At 40.0% G+C, this 23,607-nt stretch overlaps 3 protein-coding genes across 4 annotated transcripts in view; 2 read left to right on the top strand and 1 right to left on the bottom strand.

Annotated features, from left to right (window-relative positions):
• Positions 1 to 2,808, top strand: LOC129753744 (uncharacterized). Its single transcript, XM_055749589.1, has one exon. It carries the CDS (start codon positions 1 to 3, stop codon positions 2,806 to 2,808), a length of 2,808 nt encoding a protein of 935 aa, XP_055605564.1.
• Positions 2,809 to 3,051: 243 nt separating this feature from the next.
• On the bottom strand, positions 3,052 to 4,513 carry LOC129757826 (presenilins-associated rhomboid-like protein, mitochondrial). The gene is made up of 4 exons (XM_055755149.1): positions 4,335 to 4,513; positions 3,750 to 4,261; positions 3,366 to 3,688; positions 3,052 to 3,309 (listed from the first exon to the last, which is right to left on the bottom strand). Exons 1-4 carry the CDS (start codon positions 4,382 to 4,384, stop codon positions 3,118 to 3,120), a joined length of 1,077 nt encoding a protein of 358 aa, XP_055611124.1. The 5' UTR covers positions 4,385 to 4,513; the 3' UTR covers positions 3,052 to 3,117.
• A 3,517-nt stretch (positions 4,514 to 8,030) lies between these two features.
• Positions 8,031 to 23,607, top strand: part of LOC129757824 (putative uncharacterized protein DDB_G0277255) — a 97,933-nt gene continuing 82,356 nt past the window's right edge. For both annotated transcript variants that reach the window (XM_055755147.1, XM_055755146.1), the window contains exon 1: positions 8,031 to 8,293. The gene's annotated coding sequence lies outside the window, so the exon portion shown is untranslated. The remainder of the gene's footprint in view (positions 8,294 to 23,607) is intronic.

Below are 23,607 nucleotides of genomic sequence, written 5' to 3'. Positions count from 1 at the left end.
ATGCCGAAAACCAAATCCGACGAAAGGGTGGAGGATGCCATTATTCGTCGCAAGGCTATTTTGACAAACCTGTCGGATGTTGAGAGGTTTACAAAGGAATTCAACGTTGATCGAGACACAGGGCGCCTTCAAGTTCGACAAGATTTAGTTGATCGGATCTACGACCAGTTTCAAAAGGCGCAAACCGTCATCGAGAAGTGGGATGGGCCAGACCGGCTTGAAATGCGTTTGGCTGAGAGATCGACCATCGAGGAAAGGTTTTGTGAGGTGAAAGCATTCCTGTTGAACAATATCCCGGAAAGGTTGAGCAGTTCTACATCAGCAGAGCCGACCGCACCAACCAGCACAGCTATGTTTCACCTACGCCTGCCCAAAATAGATTTGCCGAGGTTCGATGGTGATTTTTCGCGATGGTTGTCGTTCCGAGACACGTTCAAGTCCATGGTGCACTCGAACCCAGATGTTCCAGCGGTTGCAAAGCTGCAGTACCTGCTTCAGAGTTTGGAAGGCGAAGCCAAGAAACCTTTCGAGTCCGTGAACGTTGAGGCTGACAACTATCTTATAACTTGGGACGCGTTGATGAAGCGGTATGATAACCAGCGGTACCTGAAACGACAGCTCTTCAGGGCAATGTACGACATCCAGCCTTTAAGGAAAGAGTCTTCAAAGGATCTTCATACGTTGACTGATGATTTTGACCGCCATGTGAAGGCCATGGCTAAACTGGGTGAGCCGGTAGGTTACTGGGATACTCCGCTAGTGAACCTACTGTGCTACAAGCTGGATCCTACGACACTTCGAGCCTGGGAGGAAAAAACAAGCGACCTGAGAGACATCACTTACCAAGAGTTGATCGATTTCCTGTATTCTCGAGCGATGATGCTGAAGACCATCGTCTCAGAAGAACAGCGCAACCTGCAAACTATTCCAGCGAGGATGACGGGATCCCAACCGAAGAAGGCGTTCCGATTAGTGGCCAATCCTGTTGCGTCTGATCCAAAACCCGATTTACCCGTGTGTGTAGTTTGTTCGGAACGACACCATCTATTTCGCTGTAGGAAATTCGCAAGTTTCTCTCCCTACAACCGACGGCAAGTTGTCACATCCCATCGTTTGTGTTGGAATTGTTTCAATTCCGGCCATTTATCACGATCCTGTTCCTCCAGACACACTTGTCGTTTCTGCAATGGAAAGCATCATTCTCTCCTCCATGATGCGATCAAGACCACCAACTTCAATTCGGTTCCGAAACCAACTTCGCTTTTGTCGAATCCACCACTCCCAGCTCCACAACGTAGCACCGCTCCTCCAGATTCAGATCCGCAACCATCTACTTCGAGCCAACAAGTGTGTATGACTGTTCAGGCATCAAACAGTACAGTTTTGCTTGAAACAGTAATGCTTTTGGTGGTTGACAGTACGGGGAAGGAAATTCCGGCGCGAGCGCTACTGGATTCTGCTAGTATGTGTAGCTTCATGACGAAGAAGTTAGCCAACACTCTCGACCTCCGCCGTTCTACCGTAGACATAGCCGTTTCAGGGATTGGTGAATCATCCAAGCAGATCAAGCGCCAGTTGACTGCGAAGATTCGCTCAACCGTAACCAAGTACGCAACGGAGTTAAATTTCCTTATCCTCAAAAGGCCAACAGTCTGCCTACCGACTGTGAAAATTGATGTTGCTGCTTGGAAAATTCCCGACGTTGACCTGGCTGATCCACATTTCTTCATTCCTGCGGACATTGATCTCATCGTTGGCGGAGAAGTGTACCACGAACTTCACGGCGGCAGCAAGATTTCCCTCGGCAATGAAATGCCGACTCTAGTTGAGACTGTGTTTGGATGGGCTGTATCCGGATCGGTTCCAATAAATTCCTCCGAAACTCCCCGGTTATGCCATCTTACGACCATCGATCGATACCAAGATCAATCCTCCGAAAGGTTCTGGAAACTCGAATCTCTGTTGCCGTCTCAAGCTCTGTCAGCTGAAGAAACAAAGTGTGAAGAAGTGTTCAGTGCTACCACCACTCGCGATTCGTCCGGTCGTTTCGTAGTTAGATTGCCACTCACTAGCGATCCCCTGGTACGTGTTGGTGAATCAAGATCCATCGCCGAGCGCCACTTCGGAAGTCTAGAGAGGAGACTTAAGCGAGATCCTGCCACTCGAGAAGCCTACGTTTGTTTCATGGCCGACTACGAACGTTTGGGCCACATGATCAAGTTGACTGATCCAGTAGACGACTCTGTCCCCCACTGCTATCTACCACATCATCCAGTCTTCAAGGAGTCAAGCAACAGCACCAAGGTCCGTGTTGTTTTTGACGCTTCGTGCAAGACATCAACCAGTTACTCCATCAACGATATGCAGTTGGTGGGACCTACTATCCAGGACGATCTACTGTCGATCATTATGCGCTTCCGAACCCACCCAATCGCACTCGTAGCCGACATTGAAAAGATGTACCGCCAAATACAACTGCACCTAGACGACTGTACGAACCAACGAATTCTCTGGCGCCAAAGTCCCGAAGAGCCTCTCGCAACGTTTGAGATGCAGACTTTGACGTACGGTTTCGCTTCAGCACCATTTTTGGCCACTCGCACATTACAACGCCTCGCTGAGGATGAAGTCAATCGTTTTCCTGTTGCCGCCCCAGCTGCTTCTGCTGGTTTTCCACTCGAGAAATGGGCATCCGAGGTGCACCCGCTGCTGTTGCTGTTGATTGCTGCGGAAGCAGCAAATGGTAAAGCCTCCGATCTAATTGAACCCGGTAAGCTACCCCCTGAATCCTCAACAGTAGTCTTTTGATAAATTATGTTATTAATCTCCTAATTAGGACCAGACACGAAACTCGCAAAATTCTTATTTTTATCGTATGTGGTACAATCTTATAGTGATCTGTGACCGAACCTTTTTTTTAATAAATAGAAAAATATTAAAATACCGAGAATGGACAAAGGTCATCTCCAATTTAAGCGCCAGACACGGATTCCAGAATCATATATTTAACCATGTCTAATTATATTCTTTTCGTTTAAATGATTAATTAATTTCGCTAAACCGGATCACGTTTGACAATTAAGGTTTTCCCCGAAACACGCTAAGCTAATAATCTTACTACTTTTTCGTTGGTCCTCTCATTTCGTGCCAATACCGCACGAAATGTTCCCTGAGTGGCCAAACCCGCTGGCTGCCGTACCAGGCCCAAAACACCCCAAACATTGCCCCGCCCAGATGGGCAGCGTGGTCAAACACCTTCCAGCCGAGCATGACGCCGGCCAAATCGAGACCCATAATGACTTTGATGGCCTGAAAAAGTTAAGAATTTTTAAACCCAGTTAAATGTAAACAGTCGAACGTCTTACCGCTCCAGCTGAGAAGGTGAACATCGGTAGGAAAATAATGCTGAGCTGGGTGTCCGGATACTGGGTGCAAACGTAGGCCAGAACGGCCATGATGGCCCCGGACGCGCCCAGCGAGAGTCCTGGCTGCCGGGTAACGGTTTTCAGAACGTGACTCGCAAACGATGCTATCACTCCGGCACTCAGGTACATACCCAGGAACTGTTCTCGGCCGAGAGTGGCCACGGCCGCATGCGAGAAACTGTGCAGCACATACATATTGGCAGCGATGTGAAACAGCGAATAGTGGCTGAAGGTGGACAAAACCATCGGCCAGCAGACAGCTTCTGCAATGAAAAAAAAAAGCTTTATTACCCTCCTAAGTTTACAAGAATTAAAACTACTTACTAGTCGCCGGGTTGGAGGCGAAATATCTCAACATCATCGGTTGTAACCGAGGTACCCTCCAGAGTCCATAGACCAATACATTTAACGCGCAAATCGGTGCGAATATTCGCTCCCCAGGTGTCAGCCGACTCCAGAACTCGTCTACATCTTTACGCCACTGCTCCACTTCCTGGCGGCTGGATCGAAGCCTTTCCTTGAACCAATTCGTGGACAACTTTTTCCTCAAGGCAGCCATCGCCCGGGATCGGATCGTTTCGTACTCCCAAACGGTCACGCCAATGAAACTTCCGGTACTGAAAGCCACCGTAAAGACGAACGATTTCCATAGCTTTGAGGGATCAATATAGCCGGCCTCGTTTACAATCCCAGTTGGACCGATGGTTTCCCGCGGGGCGAACGATTCTATCCGGGGTGGTTGCCGGGATTGTCGGCTAAACCGGAGCACATTTCCGGGTCGTGTAAAACGAGCTGGGCTTAAGAGTGTCCCCTGGCAGTAGCCAACCGGAAAGTTGCTGTGATTTCAAATTTCTACGTTATTAAACCAGTAACTGTTTCATTTCGAAATTTTCAAGTCAGACTTCTTACCTGGCCAGGCTTGGAAGCTCTCGTAGATTTTTCAGGATCCTGAAAGCCATCTTTTCCTAAATATTCGATTAGAAGTATCAATTCGCTAGTCACCGTTCATTGTTTGAACATTTCGGTTATCTCTTTTTTCACGATTTTCACGAAAATTGCCTCAATATTACACAAGAAGTCGCGCGTTCCGTTCTGTTTACGTGTGATTTTTTTTTTTGTTTTCCTTTTCGCACGTTTTGAATACGCTCAAAAATAAAGAGCGAGTGAATGCTTGTTTTTTAACCATCATGATTGAAAATTCAGGGTGAAGATTACGCATTCAAAATTCATAAATTCAAATTCAAAATTTGAATTTTAAAATTAAAATTGTTAATCAAATTTCAATTCAAAATTAAAAAAAACATGAAAATTCAAAATTAAATTTGAAATTTAAACTTATATTACAAAATTAAAACTTTAAAATGCATGACAGAAATGTCAAAATGTCATCGTCATTCAAAACATGAAAAAATCGGAAAAACTTGACAAAATTTGACAAAAATGCCCAACTTGATAAATTTAAAAAATTGACAAAATTGGCCAAAAAATCAAAATTGACAAAATTCACAAAAGTGTAAAAATGACAAAATTGACGGATTTAAAAAAAACACATTTTTGTCAATTAAGTCAATTTCGTCAACTTCGTCAACTATCTCTACTTTGTCAATTTGTAAATTTTGTCAATTTTGTCTATTTTTTCAATTTTGTCAATTATGACAATATTTTTTTTCAATTATGTAAATTTTGTCAACTTTCGTCCGTTTTGTCAATTTTGTCAATTTGGTCAGTTCTGTCAATCTTGTCAATTTGGTCAATTTTGTCAATTTTGTCAATTTTGTCAATTTTGTCAATTTTGTCAATTTTGTCAAAATTGTCAAATTTGTCAATTTTATCAATTTTGTCAATTTTGTCAATTTTGTCAATTTTGTCAATTTTGTCAATTTTGTCAATTTTGTCAATTTTGTCAATTTTGTCAATTTTGTCAATTTTGTCAATTTTGTCAATTTTGTCAATTTTGTCAATTTTGTCAATTTTGTCAATTTTGTCAATTTTGTCAATTTTGTCAATTTTGTCAATTTTGTCAATTTTGTCAATTTTGTCAATTTTGTCAGTTTTGTCAATTTTGTCAATTTTGTCAATTTTGTCAATTTTGTCAATTTTGTCAATTTTGTCAATTTTGTAAATTTTGTCAATTTTGTCAATTTTGTCAATTTTGTCAATTTTGTCAATTTTGTCAATTTTGTCAATTTTGTCAATTTTGTCAATTTTGTCAATTTTGTCAATTTTGTCGATTTTATCAATTTTGTCAATTTTGCCAATTTTGTCAATTTTGTCAATTTTGTAGAATTTGTCAATTTTGTCAATTTTGTCAATTTTGTCAATTTTGTCAATTTTCTCAATTTTCTCAATTTTCTCAATTTTGTCAATTTTGTCAATTTTGTCAATTTTATCAATTTTGTCAATTTTGTCAATTTTGTCAATTTTGTCAATTTTGTCAATAATAATGTCAATTTTGGTCAATTTTGTCAATTTGTTAATTTTGTCAATTTTATCAATTTTGTCAATTTTGTTAATTTTGTCAACTTGGTCAATTATGTCATTTTTGTCAATTTTGTCAATTTTGTCATTTTTTTCAATTTTGTCAACTTTGCCAAATTTGTTTATTTTGTCAGTTTTTCCAATTTTGTCAACTTTATAAATTTTGTCAATTTTGTCATTTTTCTTAATTTTGTCAATTAGGTCGGTTTTGTCATCTTGTCAAGTTTTTGCAATTTTGTCAATTTTATCAATGTTTTCATTGTTTTCTGTTTTGTCATTATTGTCAATATTGTCAATTTTGTCAATTTGGCAACATGGACCATTTTGTCATTGTTTTGATTTTTTTCTTTTTGGTTGATTTTGTCATTTTGAGATTTTTATCAATTTTGTCATTTTTTCGATCTGGTCAATCAACTTGATTATTATTATTATTAATATTTATTAAAGACCCTTTAACAATTGTCATTCGGGTCTAGAAAGTATTTAGATTTACAAAATCAACTTGATAATTTATTTATTTTTTCTCCATTTTTTTTTTGTAAATAAAGTTTAATCAATGATTTTTTTTTTTTTTTTTTTTTTTTTTTTTTTTTTTTTTTTTTTTTTTTTTTTTTTTTTTTGTCAATTTAATAAATTCTGTTAATAATCAATAATTATTTGAGAAATTTTGTCTATTTTAAATTCAGACTATTTGGATTTTTTTTATATTTTGACTATTTTTTCATTTTTAACAACTCTTTCTCTATTATGTAAAAAATATCGCTTCAAGGTATCAATTTTTTATGGATATACTTTTAGCCTTTAAGTGATTTAAGTCACTTTTAGTATGTGTATGTTTTTTTTGTAAGTTTCATGATGCAAAGCTCAAAAAATTATAAAAAAAAAATAATTTTTTTTTTTCGAATTAGACAGAAAATTGAACATTGAACAAGCAAGCCTCTTGTCAAAAGTTGATCGATTACAGGTGTGTTCAACAGAACTCAATCGAAATCAATTGAAATGGATTGACAGTTGATCAGCTGTTTTTCCAATTGACTTCGATCGATTTCTATCAGGCTGCTGAATGAACAGCCAGACACTAATACTAACGCGCTGTGTTTATTGTCATTTTGTTATTCAGCTATACACTGTGAGGTTTCTGGATTGATTGTCTTATTTAAAAAAAAGCAAAATCGAAATGATCTTTAATTTTATTTTCCAAAACAAAAAAAAAACTGAGTAAAAGTAAAAGAAAATAAAAAAACAACGATGCGTATAAAGTTTTTATTAAAAGCTAGCGTTTTATTTTTATTAAATATTTTATTTCTTATATCAATATACAACTAATATAAATTTATTCTCCGGTTAACTTAAAAAACAAAACTAATTTGCTAACATCGTTTTTTTTTTCACTCCCCGGGCGAGAGCGCCGTATGACGGTTAACATTTAGTCCGCTTAAATCGACATTTGCTTCGGTGCAGCAACTACACTGAAAGATGCTATTAAATACTGCATCTCCGACACAGCACCGCCGACACCACATCGCCCGACATCACTCTCACTGGCACAGCACCATCGAGTCAGAAAACCAGGCAGAGTACGACTTTCACAGCAACACCGACCCAGCATGATTGGCACAGCACCACCGACACAGCAGCACCGACCAACACAGCACCACCGACACCGACTTAGCACGGCACAGCACCACCGACTCAGTACACGACAGGGGACACCACACCGAATGACATCACTTTCAAACTTAAAAATTAAAAAACAAACCGAATCAGCTGTTTTTTGACAGTAAAAAACTGCATTTGTGTTAGTGCGATAGAAACCGATAGAAACGAATCCTGCTCTCGAGCTTGATCGATTTCGATTGGTTTCGATCGAATCCGATTGGCTTCATTGAACGTCAATTGGATTAGTTTCGATCACAACATTGGCTGAGTGAACAACAATTTACCAATCGAAATCGATTGAAACCGATTTCAATTGGCTGTTGAACGGGCTTTACATCGATTTTACTTTTGTGGACCCCTCGAGGCTCACCATCAGCTGATTCGCGCTGTCAAAATCTCGCACATTCTTCTTCGTTTTCTTCGCGAATTGCGTGTCGCAGTTTTATTGCTCTTCGCGTTCAGCCTGTGTGCAGTGGTGATTAGTTTTTTGTCCATCATCATCCCTCAGAGATTTCCCGATTCTAATTCAAATCGGTTTGCTCGTTCCGTTCGTCCGGTCGTCTACAGTAGAACGGTATCTTCCCTCCCGGGTTCGGAAAGATTTCGATCATAATCGGGTCGGATTCTTATTTTTCTGCCGAATTTTCCGTGCACTTCCGCGAGCGACTTGCGTTTTTTTCGGTCAGCTGGTGAAAGATTTTGTGTTATTGAAAAAAAAATCTTTATTAAGGGTTAGTGATTTGCTGCTTCTGCATTTGAAAAATAATTCAGTAATCGTGAAAAAAGGTTCCGCAAACAGTGCCCCATCATCTGTGGATAATCGGAATACCCATTGTTCCAGATACGCATAGTGGAAGGGGCCAAAAAAGTGTGTGGCTGTGTGGCCATGTTTGTGTGCTTGTTTATGACGACGTTGCCGAAAAATAGGAAAAATATCGATAGCCAGTGATAACAGCCAGTGAGTGGATGGGAGACGTCGTGGGGTCAAAATCTTCCCCCAAGGCCATTGGATCTTGAATTATTATTTTCGAATTGCTCGAATCGGTGTGGTGGTAGGAAGGGAATTCTGTCGCACGCAGCCCTAGTTTGTAGGTTGTTGGGATTGTTGCGTAAATACCTATCTATACTACACCAGCATATACGAAAATTTGGGACCAAGTCTGGAAAAACGACGTCTCGGATTACGTTCCAGTTGATCGAATGGCGAGCCTCCGTTCGTCGGTGCCGTACTGGATTGGATGATTAAATGGAAATTTAAGGAGCACCATTATGACAATGTTAAAATTTTTAATTATCTTTTTTTTTGTAAATAGGAATCTTCAGGGCCATTTTCCTCGACATAATCATTTTAACAATTCCGTTCAATTCACTGAAATTTAAAAAAAAAATGGAGCAAAATTCTAAAGTTGGAATTTCAAGATTTTGATCTTGAGTTCGGTGAGTTTACTCACAGATCTTCTTGGGATGTGTTCGAGATATTTGTTTAATAGATTGTTTTTCTCTTAACTAGATCAAAACTTGCATGTTGTTTGGAGCGAGTGTTGATTTATTTAGCAAGCCTAATAATATTAAACATTCCATACCCATATCCATCGTAGTTCTAAAAAGCCGAATTTTGGTCAAAGAAGTAACGCCAAATCCAGTCGTTTTATGCATCATTTGGCATCAATTTTCTCGAATCTAGTTTTATCTGTATTTCACGTAGGTGATTTTTGAGATGGTAATAATATCAAAATTTTGTTTTTTGAGCCAATTTTATAATGGATGTAAGGAATCGTTACTAAGGAGTTCAGCGTCAGCTTCCCACAGCTATTTAAAAGCCACATAAAAAAATTAAAATGGATGTAAGGATTATGAGAAAAAAATTTTAAACGAGCCATGAAAAAATTTGTTGCCTTACCCTAAAAAACTGATTTGTACAAAATTTTAGCTTAATCGGAGTCGATTGGAAAGTGCCTCTCAAAGGCGCTTAAAGTTTCAAATTTCTGATCCTCAAGAATCGCCTAAAGTAAGGCCAAATGATCATTTTTGTAATTTTCATGATTTTTGTCGTTAGAGTGATCATTTTTTTTTTAAATTTTAGTAATCTTTTGTTTTAATTATCATTATAACATTTTTCTAATCATTATTTGTATTTATATTATTTTTATATTATTTATATCATTTTTTTCTGTACTAATTTCTTTATTTGAAACGGTTCATATCTTTCAGTTTTAAGGAGCCAAACTTATTTTTTGTTCATAACAATTGATCACTTAGGTCTAGCACTTTTTTTTTTAAGAGAAAAAATGGAAAGGAAATATGAAATTAAAAAGAGTTATCGAAGATCGAAAGCTTTTATAGAAAAACCCGATTTAATACACTTAACAGTGGATTGGAGCCTTTCTTATAGAGTGTAAATTATCTTTGGATACATATGACACAATAATGGATTCCTTATTTCTGAATTATATATGAAGAGTCTATAAAAAAAAGATTACGATATTCAACGAGTTCATTAACTATCAAAATATTTCAAACTGGTTAAGTTTGAGAGCAACATTTCTCGACGCTCACTAGTGGTAAAGGGGTTAGCCTCCTAAACTTTCATGTTAGATGGCGTGGGATGGATTCTCGGCTGTTTATGGACTTTTTGTCAAGTTTTCGATCGCCTCCGTAATTAATTTAGCGATTGCTGGCTACTGCTGCTGAGCAAATGGAATGGAATAATTTTAAACAATTTTTTTTTGTTTTTAAGATATGACCTACAGGAAAAAAAATCCATTTTTTTGAAACTAAATTCATCAAAATCGTAAAACCTAGAATAGGAAAAAGGGTGGATAGAACATTTCATTGGAACATACAAATCCACGGACATCTTCGTAACTCGTCGAGCTGAGTCCATTGGTATATATAAAATGGGGTCTTGGACCTCTAATTAATGATAGCCCCAACTGACCGTTCTCTATGCCTTTCTGTAAGAAAGCCAAAAAGATAAATTTCGACCATGTAGTCCAAATCTAGCACAGCTATCCCCTCACTGGAACGTTGGGTGGTTTCTCTCGGCTGCAGGCTTAAATTGACCCATGGCCTAGTACAAGGTCTCATGCCAAATTTGGGCCAGATCGGATCACGGGAAGGGGTCGCCCAACGAGCCTAAAGTTTGTATGGGATTTTGGGTCATTTTGTTCGGGAGAAACACGAAAATCCAGTTTTTCATAAATAACTTTCGTCCCCTTCGGCCGATTTCTTTTGAAAACGGTTTTTCTTATAGCCTAAACTATGACAAAGTCTGCCCAATCATTACTCATTATCGAACAATGGGAGGGGACCCAAACAAAGGTGACGGCAAAGCAACGTCTTGATAAAGCACTCAAAATATCCCGTATCTTCCCGAGGAAATTACGATGAGTGCTTTCCTGGTCTTATTAAACGGATAGCTTCAACAGGGCTGAGACTGTCCGTTACAAAAAAAGTAGTGTTCTGCAGGCCGTGATGCGACGCTATCCAACGCCCAATAAATGGCTGATAACTCCGCAATATATATTTTTTTTTTTATTAGTTGATCACCCAGGTGGTAAATCCTTTTTACGGATTGCATTCCAAGGCACGGCGAGCCACCGCGTCCCCCCAGTTTGCTACTCTGGGTCCATGGGTGCAATTGGAAGACTCATGCATGATACTATGTACCCCTACGCCATAAAGTCCACCTGGGGCCTCTGGCCATAATTCCCATCCGTATCTGCAACGAGGGCTATACCCGACATGGGAGACCATACTCGCGCAATGCGCTCCACGACTAATACTCGTTTTTATACGTGCTACACCAGCAATCTTCATCCACTCTTTGTCACGATTCACGTCTCACGGGTTGGCAGTCCGTTCGCCGCTACTCGTGACTCGAGTCCCACATACGGCCTCTTGCCACAATTCGAGACGTCTTGACCCGCCTCTCCTCGTGGCTCAAGACCCTCTCACACTCCTCTTGACACAATTTGAGGCGTCAATACCCACCTTTCCTCGTGTCTCAAGGGCACTCATTCGAAACGTCTCTTGACCCAATTCGAGACGAGAACAACTCGCGAGAGGCGCCTCTCCTCGGGTCTGGAGATAACCACACACTTATCCTGTTCTCCGTCTCGACTCTTCGAGACTCATTCTGAAGTCCATTTACTGAGCGCCACATATTTCGGCACAAGGCCCCTCTGCTCGTCGTGAGTCGGTCATATCCGCGAAGTGGGGCTAGGAGCACCCGACGCGCGAATTCGACCAAAACCCGCTCGAACATTTGGTCGTCCCGCATATCGGGGTCGCGACTACCTGATACACGTTTCGACCCTCCCTCTTGCAACTGAGCACTGGTACCAAGGTGCCCAGTCGCACCACGTTTTTGCCACACTCGGCACGCAGCTCATCGGCGGGCTGGCTGCACCAAGTGTGTCGTGTAGTTCTCTCGGCCGTATGCCTACAGGTGACAAGTCTGTAGACACGTTTCCACTCTGCACCACGGGGAGGTGGAACTACTTCGCAGAGCTCCGCATTGTATGTTAGTTGATCACCCAGGTGGTAAATCCTTTTTACGGATTGCATTTACGGACGGGCAAAGAGGAGAGGGCCTCGAGCCAAGCCAGGCGGAGCCAAGACCTCAAGTCGTTAGAGGAGAGGTCATTGGTCTCTTGCAGTGGTCTCGAACAGAAGCGGAGCGCACGTTTTTCGTGGGAACCAAGCTAGTCTCGATTTACGAGTAAAGGCCGGATCTCAAGTCGTTAGAGGCGAGGTCCTTAGTCTTGAATCGTAACAAGAGGCAGGGTATATATGCTGGAGTTTGACTCGAACTGGAGTTTGCCGAAGAGCGCTTAAGCGCGGACTTGGTCTCCCATCTTGGGTACAGCCTTCGTTGCAGGTCCGGATGGGAATTATGGCCAGAGGCCCCAGGTGGACTTTATGGCGTAGGGGTACATAGTATCATGAGTCGTCCAATTGCACCCATGGACCCAGAGTAGCATACTGGGGGAACTCGGTCGCTCGCCGTGCCTTGGAATGCAATCCGCATTGTATGTATACAGAGCATGGTGACTGGAGGTTATATGAGGCACCAAATCCTGTTGATTCCTCTATTAGAGACCCGTCAGTAAAGTACACTTTGTCAGCACCGACGTGTCTACATTTAGCATTGAAAATTCTTGGAATAAAAAGGGGACGATGCGGATCCGGAATTCCACGAATTTCCTGCTGCATAGACAAATCCAACTGGACAGAAGAATTATTGTAGTCTGGGCTACAAACACGAGTTGGAGAATACGAAGGAGTGTTTACCTGCATTGACATGAGGAAATGAAGATTTTGCTCAAGTAACTTTTCGAAATTCACAATCACCAATGGGTTCATGACCTCACAACTGAAGAGGAACCGGCACAAGGCCCCTCTGCCCGTCGTGAGTCGGTCATATCCGCAAATCAGGGCTAGGAGCACCCGACGCATGAATTCGACCAACACCCGCTCAAACATTTGCTCGTCCCGCATATCGGGGTCGCGATTACCCGATACACGTTACGACCCCTCCCTCTTGCAACTGAGCACTGGTACCAAGGTACCCAGTCGCACCACATTTGTGCCACACTCGGCACGCAGCTCGTCGGCAGGCTGGCTGCACCAAGTGTGTCGTGTAGTTCTCTCGGCCGTACGCCTACAGGTGACAAGTCTGTAGACACGTTTCCACTCTGCACCACGGGAAGGTAGAACTACGTCGCAGAGCCAGGAAGACAATCTGTCTAAAGTATCTTGTAAAGGACTGTGCAGATGAGACTCGGAAGATCCTGTGACAGACACTACGCCGTCATCTGCAAGTTGTTTTAGAGTGCAGCCTTCAGAGAGACAACTGTCGATGTCACTTACGTAAAAGTTGTACAAAAGTGGACTCAAACATGAACCCTGTGGGAGGCCCGTGTAAGAGATTCTTCTAACTGCAATATCTCCGTGAGCTAAGTTCAAATGTTTCTCACAAAGCAAGCTGTATAAGATGTTGTTCAATAGAGGAGGCAGACCTCGGGAGTGCAGCTTGTCTGACAACACCTCTATTGAGACTGCATCAAAAGCTCCCTTTATGTCTAGAAACACTGAAGCCATTTGCTCACGTTTTGCGTACGCCATTTGTATCTCTGAAGACAGCAAAGCAAGACAATCGTTTGTCTCATTGCCCCTTCGAAACTCAAATTGAGTATCTGAAAAGAGAGCATTTGATTCTACAAAATCATTTTCTTCATCAATTTGCGTGTACAATACAACATCACTATTGGACGGTGCGAATTGTTATCAGACGTTGGTTTCCCGACTTTTGGATAGCAATGACTTTAACTTGTCTCCGCTCTTGGGGAACAATGTTATGCTTCAAGAATAGATTAAATAAATTCAACAAGCGAAATTTAGTGGCATCCGGAAGGTTTTTCAACAAGTTAAATTTAATTTGATCAATTCTCGGAGCTGAATTATTGCAAAAAAGGAGAGCAAGAGAGAACTCAACCATCGAAATGCTGGAATTCAGATCGCACCTATCTGGAGGCACATTCCGGACAATTTTTTGTACAGGTGTAGAATCTGGACAGACTTTCCGTGCGAAGTTAAACATCCATCTATGTGAATATTCCTCACTTTCATTCGTAGATGATCGATTACGCATGCTTCGTGCCACACTCCCCAAGGTACTTATTGATGTTTCTCTCGATAAGCCACCCACGAAATTACTCCAATACGCCTTTTTCTTCCCTTGATCAATTTTTTAAAATGATTTTTAAGGAAAACATTACTTAAAAAAGGGCGAGGGTTCCATGTGTTCGAAAATCTTTGAATGCTTTTGATTTGTCCTTGCAAAACTTGGAACACTGCTGGTCCCCATTGCGGGGCCTTCGAGGAACAGATTAATCTGGGATGGGTTTTGTTTGAGCGCAAAGTGCACTTTTTATATTAAGCCCGGTTTACAGTTCTTGTGAACTCGAACTCGAACGTGAACGTGAACTCACCACAGTGAAAAATATTCCGCAGTGAAATGTCAAATCGGTCAAATCTTCAAAATTAGTAAGAGGTTTGTTCAACTGCGGGTAGAAATTGGTTTCGATCGGAAAATGACAGATCATTCAACCAATGTTTTGATCGATACTTGTCGAACCAATGCTCAAATTTAAATTCAAATTTCTCAAAAAAAACATATTGTTCTTCTTCAAAACATATTCAGATTTGAATAAGATTGATTTAATCAAATAATCCCAAAGTTCTTATCTTTGAATACAATGAATTTAAATTAAATTTTATGAATTTAAAGTACTTCCAAAAAGTATTTATCGATCAAGTAGTAACAAGCTTTAGCGATTCGTTTCTTTTGAAAAACTTATTGAAAGGACGTTATGAATATAACTTCTACAAAATAGCCATTTTTTGAATCAACTGAATCAAAGCAATCGGAAGATTCCTTTTAATTCAACCACGGTAAATGAAAAGTTCATATACCAGTATTTCGATAGCAACTTACTACCTTCTTCAGTGAATGTTTTCGATTGATGAATGTGTATCGTTTCCCTCCCTTATATTGTCCGGGTTAGGTAAGCTACTACTAGCAGAAACCTCCGAATGCTCGGCAGTTGTGCCTTTGTCTGTTTTTTGGGTCTACCTACCCTATTCTGGGTGTTTTCTGGTAGTGCTAAATTATTTTATACCCGTTTTTGGGCATTCACAGGTAAATTATTGTATTTCGTTTTACCTAAGAATTTGAACAACCAAGTGTGCCCTGGTCCGGTGTCTCCGTTTAAGAGATGAACTGATTTTTCATTGCAGATTTCAATGCTTTCAGCAACATCCAATTTAAGCGAATTACTATTCAAAGACCGGATCAGCGAGACATTTCCTCGATCGATAGAGTGACCAGATTCACACATGTGTAAAGCTACTGCAGATCTAGGATTCTGTGAAGGGAGAATTTTCTTCTTTGAGTCAGATCTAGCTATAGCCATGTGTTCCTCGAATCTATCAATCAACTTCCTAATTTTGTACACACCAGATATATGAAGGAGCTCCACTGGATCTTTTGTCGATCCTAAGATGGATTTCAGTTGATTATTAGAGCTAGTGAACACAAGTTCAATATCGAACTTTGTCAACTTGTGTCGCAATTCGACTGCGTTGACACTGTTGAACTCCATGGACCTTCGTTGAAACTCCTTCTGAATAGGAGTTAAAGTAGTGAAAGATTTCCGTTGGAGCAATCTTTCTTTCTTCCTTATAATGGATCCAGTGGAGCTCCTTCATAGATCTGGTGTGTACAAAATTAGTTGTTCCGACTGTGATAAGGTGTACATTGGACAAACCAAAAGGAAGTTGATTGATAGATTCGAGGAACACATGGCTATAGCTAGATCTGATTCAAAGAAGAAAATTCTCCCTTCACAGAATCCTAGATCTGCAGTAGCTTTACACATGTGTGAATCTGGTCACTCTATCGATCGAGGAAATGTCTCGCTGATCCGGTCTTTGAATAGTAATTCGCTTAAATTGGATGTTGCTGAAAGCATTGAAATCTTCAATGAAAAATCAGTTCATCTCTTAAACGGAGACACCGGACCAGGGCACACTTGGTTGTTCAAATTCTTAGGTAAAAAGAAATACAATAATTTACCTGACAATGCCCAAAAACGGGTATAAAATAATTTAGCACTACCAGAAAACACCCAGAATAGGGTAGGTAGACCCAAAAAACAGACAACGGCACAACTGCCGAGCATTCGGAGGTTTCTGCTACCTAGTAGTAGCTTACCTAACCCGGACAATATAAGGGAGGGAAACGATACACATTCATCAATCGAAAACATTCACTGAAGAAGGTAGTAAGTTGCTATCGAAATACTGGTATATGAACTTTTCATTTACCGTGGTTGAATTAAAAGGAATCGTTCGATTGCTTTGATTCAGTTGAATCATTCAACCAAGTAGGCTCATACCACAACAGAGCCATTTTTTGTTCTTGATTAAAAATTGACAAACAAAAATTTCAAAATTACTTTTAATAAGTGAAACAATTGAAAAAGTTTTTATTTAATTAAAATGCATCAGTACTCTTTTATTTGTTAATTTTTCTGCTTTTCAGTTCTCCTTATAACACATTATTTTTGAATGATTTTATAAATTTTTATAATTATTTCCATACCTTTTCTGAAACACACATTTGAACAAAGCGGAATCTATTTTTTTTTCAATGGAATCTGGCCATTCTGGGATCTTCATTTACATTTATTCGTTGAGAAACTCTTCCAACAGGTGCAATTAAATGATGCCCAAGCGGGTTTTAAAGTTAAAAAAAATATCGTATGCGTTTCATTTCATACTCGTAGTATTTTAAGCCTTTAATTGCCTTCATATGTGCTTACAAATTAAAAAAAAACTTATTTTTTATGAAGCAAAAATTTTTCCGTCATCGGTGAAATTTTTTTCAGAATGCACTTAGCCATTAGGACGTGAAAATGAACGCGGAATTTATATTCACCACTCTTGTTCGTTTTCCGTTTTCACGTTCGCTCAGTGCGTTTACACTTCGAGCGGAATGTTAGTGAACGCGGAAAAAGTATTCCGCAGTGAAAATCGGGGGAATTGAAATAAAATTAATATTAAAGGGCAACAAGGAAATCAGTTCAAAAATAATCGTTCAACCATTCCGCATCTATTCCACCTAGTTTCTCAGCCATGAAATGCAGCATAGTCGAGTTTTTGAAGAATATAAGTTTTTTCATTTTCACGTTCGAAAGAACTGTAAATGCACCTTTACACGTGAAAGAAAGTGGTATACCTCAAAAGGAGGTAAGACATGCACAGAATCGATGGCTGTTATTATTTCGTCCGAGTACTTTTTCCAGTCGACCATCGTCGATTTGTTTTCCCCAGACAGTTCCATGCGAGTTGAAATCACCCAGGATCAACCTTGGCTCAGGCAAAACTGAACACAGGTCCTCTGGATGACTTCGATCCACTACAACTCTCTGAAGCCAGTACACATAAGTCCTTACCTCTTATAGCCGTATGACATTAGACTGAGTCGATTTGGGGTCATTTTTGAATTTCTCAAACCCTGGGGTCTAAAAATCTTTGTCTTGGTCCAAAACTCAAACTTCCTAAGGGAAATTTTCCGCTGAACAATTTTGTCGAAGGCTGTAACTTTGTATCTTATTAGGCAAAAAAGTTATTAGCTGTTTAACAGAGATATGTCTTTTTGCATTGATGAACGACAAATTCAATTGACATCACTGCTGAAGTCTCGTAAGTATTGCAAGAAAAGTAGTCATGCAATACCTCGCTAGGCACCCTGCAGGGATGTCAATTGAATTCATTGTTTATCAATGCGAAAAGACATACCTATGATAAAAAGCTAATAACTTTTTTGCCTAATAAGATACGAAGTTACAGCCATCGACAAAATTGTTCAGTGGAAAATTTCCCTTAGGAATTTTATAAATTGGCACAAAAACAGTCAGCTGGCTCGGTTCCATCGAAGAAACAAAAACGATGTTGATTTTTCAGTACAAAATATTCAATTTTCCCATACAAACCTAAAAGTTCAAATTTACTCATGTAAACGTTACTTAAAAATTCTACAAAAAATCATGGATGAGTTTTGAACCAAAACGAAGATTTTTAGACCCCAGGGTTTGAGAAATTAAAAATGACCCCAAATCGACTCAGTCTAGTATGACATGCAACAGCTTCAATTCCACCTGATAAAGGAATGTGGATTCTAAAAAAAGGAGTGGCTCGTTTGATCCCCAAAAGCACCTCTCCATAAGAATCGTAACGATCCAGACGGATAACCTGAAAATCGTGGAATGAGATGTTCGATCGAGAAGAAAGCCAAGTTTCGGACAACACAAAAATGTCACATTTTTTTTCTTGAAGAAGAATTTGAACGGATTCATTTTAGAAATTAGACTACGACAATTCCACTGTAACACAGTGATCTCTCGAACCTCTCGCTATCGAGAGAGAATAAACACTGAAAGAAGTGGCCAGGTTTGCATCAATTGCTTCAAAAATGTCTTTGCCAAGGGCAGCATTGCGAAAACAATGTCTCTTATGGATTCAGACACATTGAAAAACGATAATGTTCAATTTACTATATCAGTTAGCTAGAAAATTCCCGTTTGAGACGTTGGTTCTTCCAAAACTATGTTGGATATTGCAGACTTCGAAAATTCTGCCACTTCTGGTTTACTCTGGGGTATAAATTTCATTGGGAATTCAGGAGGGCCTATTTTAGCATTTCTCGAACTTGATGGTTTTTGTCTATCATTTATTGTAGAGCAAACTGAGGCCCTCTGGGGGAACTTTGGGGGTCTTAGGAGCGGGTTTTGCCCGTTTCCAGGAGTTTCCAATGAAAATAACTGGTCTATCCTGATCAGTGGAATCAGTGTCTTCATTGTCAACTGACAGAACTGAGAAGATGTTACTGCATTGGGGTTGGGTCGGAGGCGCCGCGCTCTCTGAAATGGCGGCATAGGAACGTTTTGACCGTTCCTTCAAAGAGCGCCTTTGCACAAGGCCTCGCACAAGGAAATATCATGGAAAGAGCCATAGATGCATTTCTGCTCTATTGCTGAGCACGCTCCTTGGTGCAACAACGGGAAGCTGTATGGCCCAATTTAATGCAATTTTTCCATTCCATTGGGCGAGGCATAAAAAGCCGCACAGGAAGCCTCAACACTCCGTCAATCAAGACATAGTGAGGGAGGGTGGTACAGGCGAAGGTAACACGAAATGAGGCTGAGGGAGTGTACCTTTTATCTCCATTAGCGACGGTGGTAGTTCTGAGTTGACGACAATCCAAGCTTTCAACCGAAGCTGAATCAAGGCTCTTAAACTTACCAATGCCGTTGGATTTAATGTACTCCTCCTTGAGACTCATCTCTGTGGTCACGCCCTCGATCTCTACGTCTCAAGACAGGATGTAGACACGGTACTCAAGGTTAATGAAATTGCTGACTATTTCATTTGCGGCTTTCCGGTCCGCCACAACAACGCGTAGCTTGTTCGGACGTACTTTTGTAATACTAGATACAGAGAACCACCTCCCCGGTCCTTGGATGATCTGTACCACATTTAGTAGCTTACTATTTACTTTGGGCCGGATGAAAACCAGGTCCAGTGAGAGATGAGTTCTCTGTGTATTTTCGGAGCCGGGTTGTTCCACTCTCAACCGAGAGCGATGAAGAATTACCACCCACTTGAGTGTGGATCGCATTTGAGGGACCAGTATCACCTGTACCCTTCAAATGCTCTTCATTCTCGTAGGAGAAATTCTCATCGTCCTCGGTTGAGGCGTTGAACCGAAATTTTACGCGCTTGGAGGCACCAATGAATCAGGTCCGGTGCAGTTAAAATTGTGCACCGGTCAGCGCATTTTTCCCATACACACGTAGGGGAAAGTCGGGTAAGACCAACCCCCTGGCAACTTGACGTTTCCCATACAAATCGCGTGTGCCAGTTTTTTCTGGTTCTCTGGTTCTGTCGAAAATCGAGCTACTCAACATGTCGGAAGGACCCATATTGAAATATGTTTTCTGTTACTGGTTCAATAACTAAAAAAAAGTTTTGAATTTGGAACTTTTTGTTATGTTTTATGTGAATTAAGTGAATCTGTTTTCAAAAGTTTAGTCAAAGAAAACGAATAGAGCGTTAATTTGTGTGTCCTACATAAGGTATAAAATTTCTGGACTGCTTTAAATAAATCGGTAGAATATTGAACAAGATTAACAATTTTGGTTGAAACTTTTTTTTATTCCTTCGAAAGTTATGAATTTGCCTGATTCGCACTACATTTAATAGTGTGCCCTTTCCATATGCATGACTCGGAAAGTATGTAAGCAAGCGGCACACATGCGACATCTGCGATTTTGAAACAGACACACGAAACTCGACCGAACTGTCAAGTTGCCAGGGGGTTGGGTAAGACGGACACCCTAAGGTAGAATCGCAATAGAAAATCAGATATTGCTATTTTCAACGTAGTTTTCATGCAGATGAGTAGTTTAGGTTGTTTGCTATCGCATTAACCACTGGAATTAGTAAATTTCCTTCATCTAGACTGTTTTTATAGCCATCCAAAAAATGCTTGCAAATTATGCTTTTCAAAAATGGTCGGGTAAAACGGACACTGCTCAGAAAAGGTACATTTTTCCGTAAAAATTCCTGTAAATGTAGATATTTTTGTGAGTAAAGTATAATTAAACTTTTTTAAGCCAAAATGGAACCATCTGGTCCGAGTCCAGAAGCGAAACAGTGTGTTTACGGAATTCCGTATTTTATAGGCGCTTTCTTCACCGGAGATCCTGTTTTTTCAGTTTTTATGGCCTGTTTGAGATGTTGATGGCTTTTCGACCGGCAATTGCTCTTGCCAAGGTCTTCTGAAGACATATGGAGGATCAAACCGATAAAAAATTTAAAATAACCGGAAGAAACTTATGTGTCCGTTTTACCCAACCTAGAGGTGTCCGTCTTACCCGCCTTAGCAACTTTTTTCTCAAAACGTATGATGTTCAAGCCCTTTGACCGGAACTAGCTGATTTTCTTCCAGATGGTTGAAGAGAAGCCTAATAAACACTCTACCTTTGAAAACAGTTGACATTTTCGATAATTTGGCGAGCTATGAACTATTTTATGAGGAGAGAATATTACATCAAATAATGGATCCTCAAAGTTTTTGTTTGTTTTGTTTACTATTATGGGACCTTGCTTGCTAGAAATAAACAAAGTGTCTCGAAAGTGTTGTTGCACTAAGGCGAACATATTCCCATCATAAGTTAGTGCCAAACATTGTAATTCTCGAAATATTGAAAGTGTCCGTTTTACCCGCTGTCCGTCTTACCCGACTTTCCCCTAGATATAAAAATCCACGTACACTCAGAAATTTAAAAAATATTATAAATATTATGTTTTAATTACACTGACATTTGACTGACATTAATATCCAGAAATATTAAAAAATAACAATTCCAATTATTTAAATTTATGCACCCGAATAATTTATTGGCGTGTAATAATCCAATGCATAAAATTTAATAACCGAAATATTATTTTGTTCAAACAAACGCTTTGTGATTTGTTCGTTTGAGTCCCAACTAAACGGGTATGAGCACGTGCTAGATTCTTCAGTTGCAAAATGTCGCTCAACTTGACTGCATGCGGATTCCATTCTTTTCGAATTTGTGAATCATCTTTGAAAAGGATGGAATCTATAGCAGAAAAGAATTATTAAAGGGAAAGTGCATTTGTTTTGTATGATATGGTCAATAATGCACATTGACCATAGAACTTATACGAAAATCAAACGTTTTTCGATTGCTTTTTCTGATTATTTCTGCTTTAAGCGTTTGCCTTTACGTCCCGGCTCAAACTTTTTTTTCTGACCACCAGATGTCGCTTCCATAACAATCCTCCCATTTCTCAATGCATAAATTTTAATCGCAGAAATATTTTTCAGTGAGAAATATCCCAGTAATTACACCATGAGAAATATCCGTGTGCGTAAAGAGGGAGAAACGTGAAAATACCTAAAAATTAATTGTTTGATATTTTATTTATTTCTGAGTGTAACATTACATGCAATTAAATGGATAAACCTACAGATCAGACTCTACTCCAATCATGATTTCCTGGGATGTGGAACAATTGGCACCAGATTCTATGCCAGCCTGACATTAACCAGCTTTGCACCTGCTGGCTTTATTCTGTCTTTCAAATTTGAATTTTGGATATTGAAATGTAAGTTCTGAATTCAGAATTTGTTAATTTATTTCAGGATAACTTAGGATAATCACCAAGAACACGATACCAATGACTATAAAAAAAACGATAAAATTTGACTTATAGAGAATTCGTTTTCAAGTGGTGGTGCACCGGTGCACTACCGGTAGTGCACTTTTTATCGTTTTCATGCTCGTTTTCACGATAAGTAGTGCACTGGTAGTGCACCATAAAGTGGACGGTGGAACACTCTGAAAATATTTGGTGTTGCTTGCGCTCTCACCAATACTATCATGAATTTTGAAAACACGTGCTTCCCGATGTAAACAAATATCAGCTGGTTGGTTTATTTCTATACCGCAAAAATTGCGTTCGAGCTGTTTTTTTTCTCTTTTTATCCCGAAGAACGGAAACTTGTTCCGGATTCAATACCAGTGTCGTTTCCAACAGAGGCGGAGAATTTCACCTGGATGGCACGTTCCAAAGCAAACAACGCTCCCAAGAAAAAATGTGTCCAGAAGGCTTGCTGCAATCGGTTCCAGGCGATGCCGAAAAAGAGCAGCAAATCAGAGTGCAAAAAGGCCAACCCAAAGATCTGGTGGAATCGCCCAAACCGAAAAGTATTCTTGTTCGGGAGGGTCCTATAAGTTGGTCTTCACAGCAAGAAGCGTTCAGCTGCATCGAAGCTACTCTGCTACCAGCAAGCTTCGAGCTGTGCCTTAGGGTGACGATGCTCGGTTGCGCCAAGTCCCGGATTCCCACCCGTTGCCCTTCAAAAACGGTAGTTCGATACTACACCCGCATTGGGAGCTTGAATTTCGTTCGTTTCGGTCTGTTAGCAAAATTTTCTTCCCCGACTTCCGCGATCCGAGTTCCAAGAATTTTTTTTTTGTAATCTTAAATGGAAATAGGTACCCGAACGAAGGATTTGCGAGAAATAAACGTTCAAAATACCGGAACCTTCAAGCTGGGGTAACTGCAGTCTAGCAGCAGCAAACACAGACCACCCAGAATTAGCCGGTATTGCAGTTATCATCAGAGCCAGAGGCGAATCTACCAAGCAAAATAAATCTGAAATCTTCACAATTCAACATAATACATAAATTCATGCTAAAATTTTCATATTGTTTAAAAGACAATGATCAACTAAAGTAAATTTAATTTCAATTTTCGAAGTAAAACGAAAACAAAATACCAGCTGTAATGGATTTTTGACAGCTTGATGTTTTTTGTTGACACTGCCGATTTCACGCACACCTACAAAGGAGAGTGCAAAACTCGATTCATGCTCGTTTTC

The sequence above is a fragment of the Uranotaenia lowii genome, chromosome 3, assembly GCF_029784155.1.
Source record: "Uranotaenia lowii strain MFRU-FL chromosome 3, ASM2978415v1, whole genome shotgun sequence".
In the NCBI taxonomy this organism is placed as follows: Eukaryota; Metazoa; Arthropoda; class Insecta; order Diptera; family Culicidae; genus Uranotaenia; species Uranotaenia lowii.
Note: the sequence above shows the minus strand (reverse complement) of the source record. Positions and strands in the feature narration are given on the sequence as shown.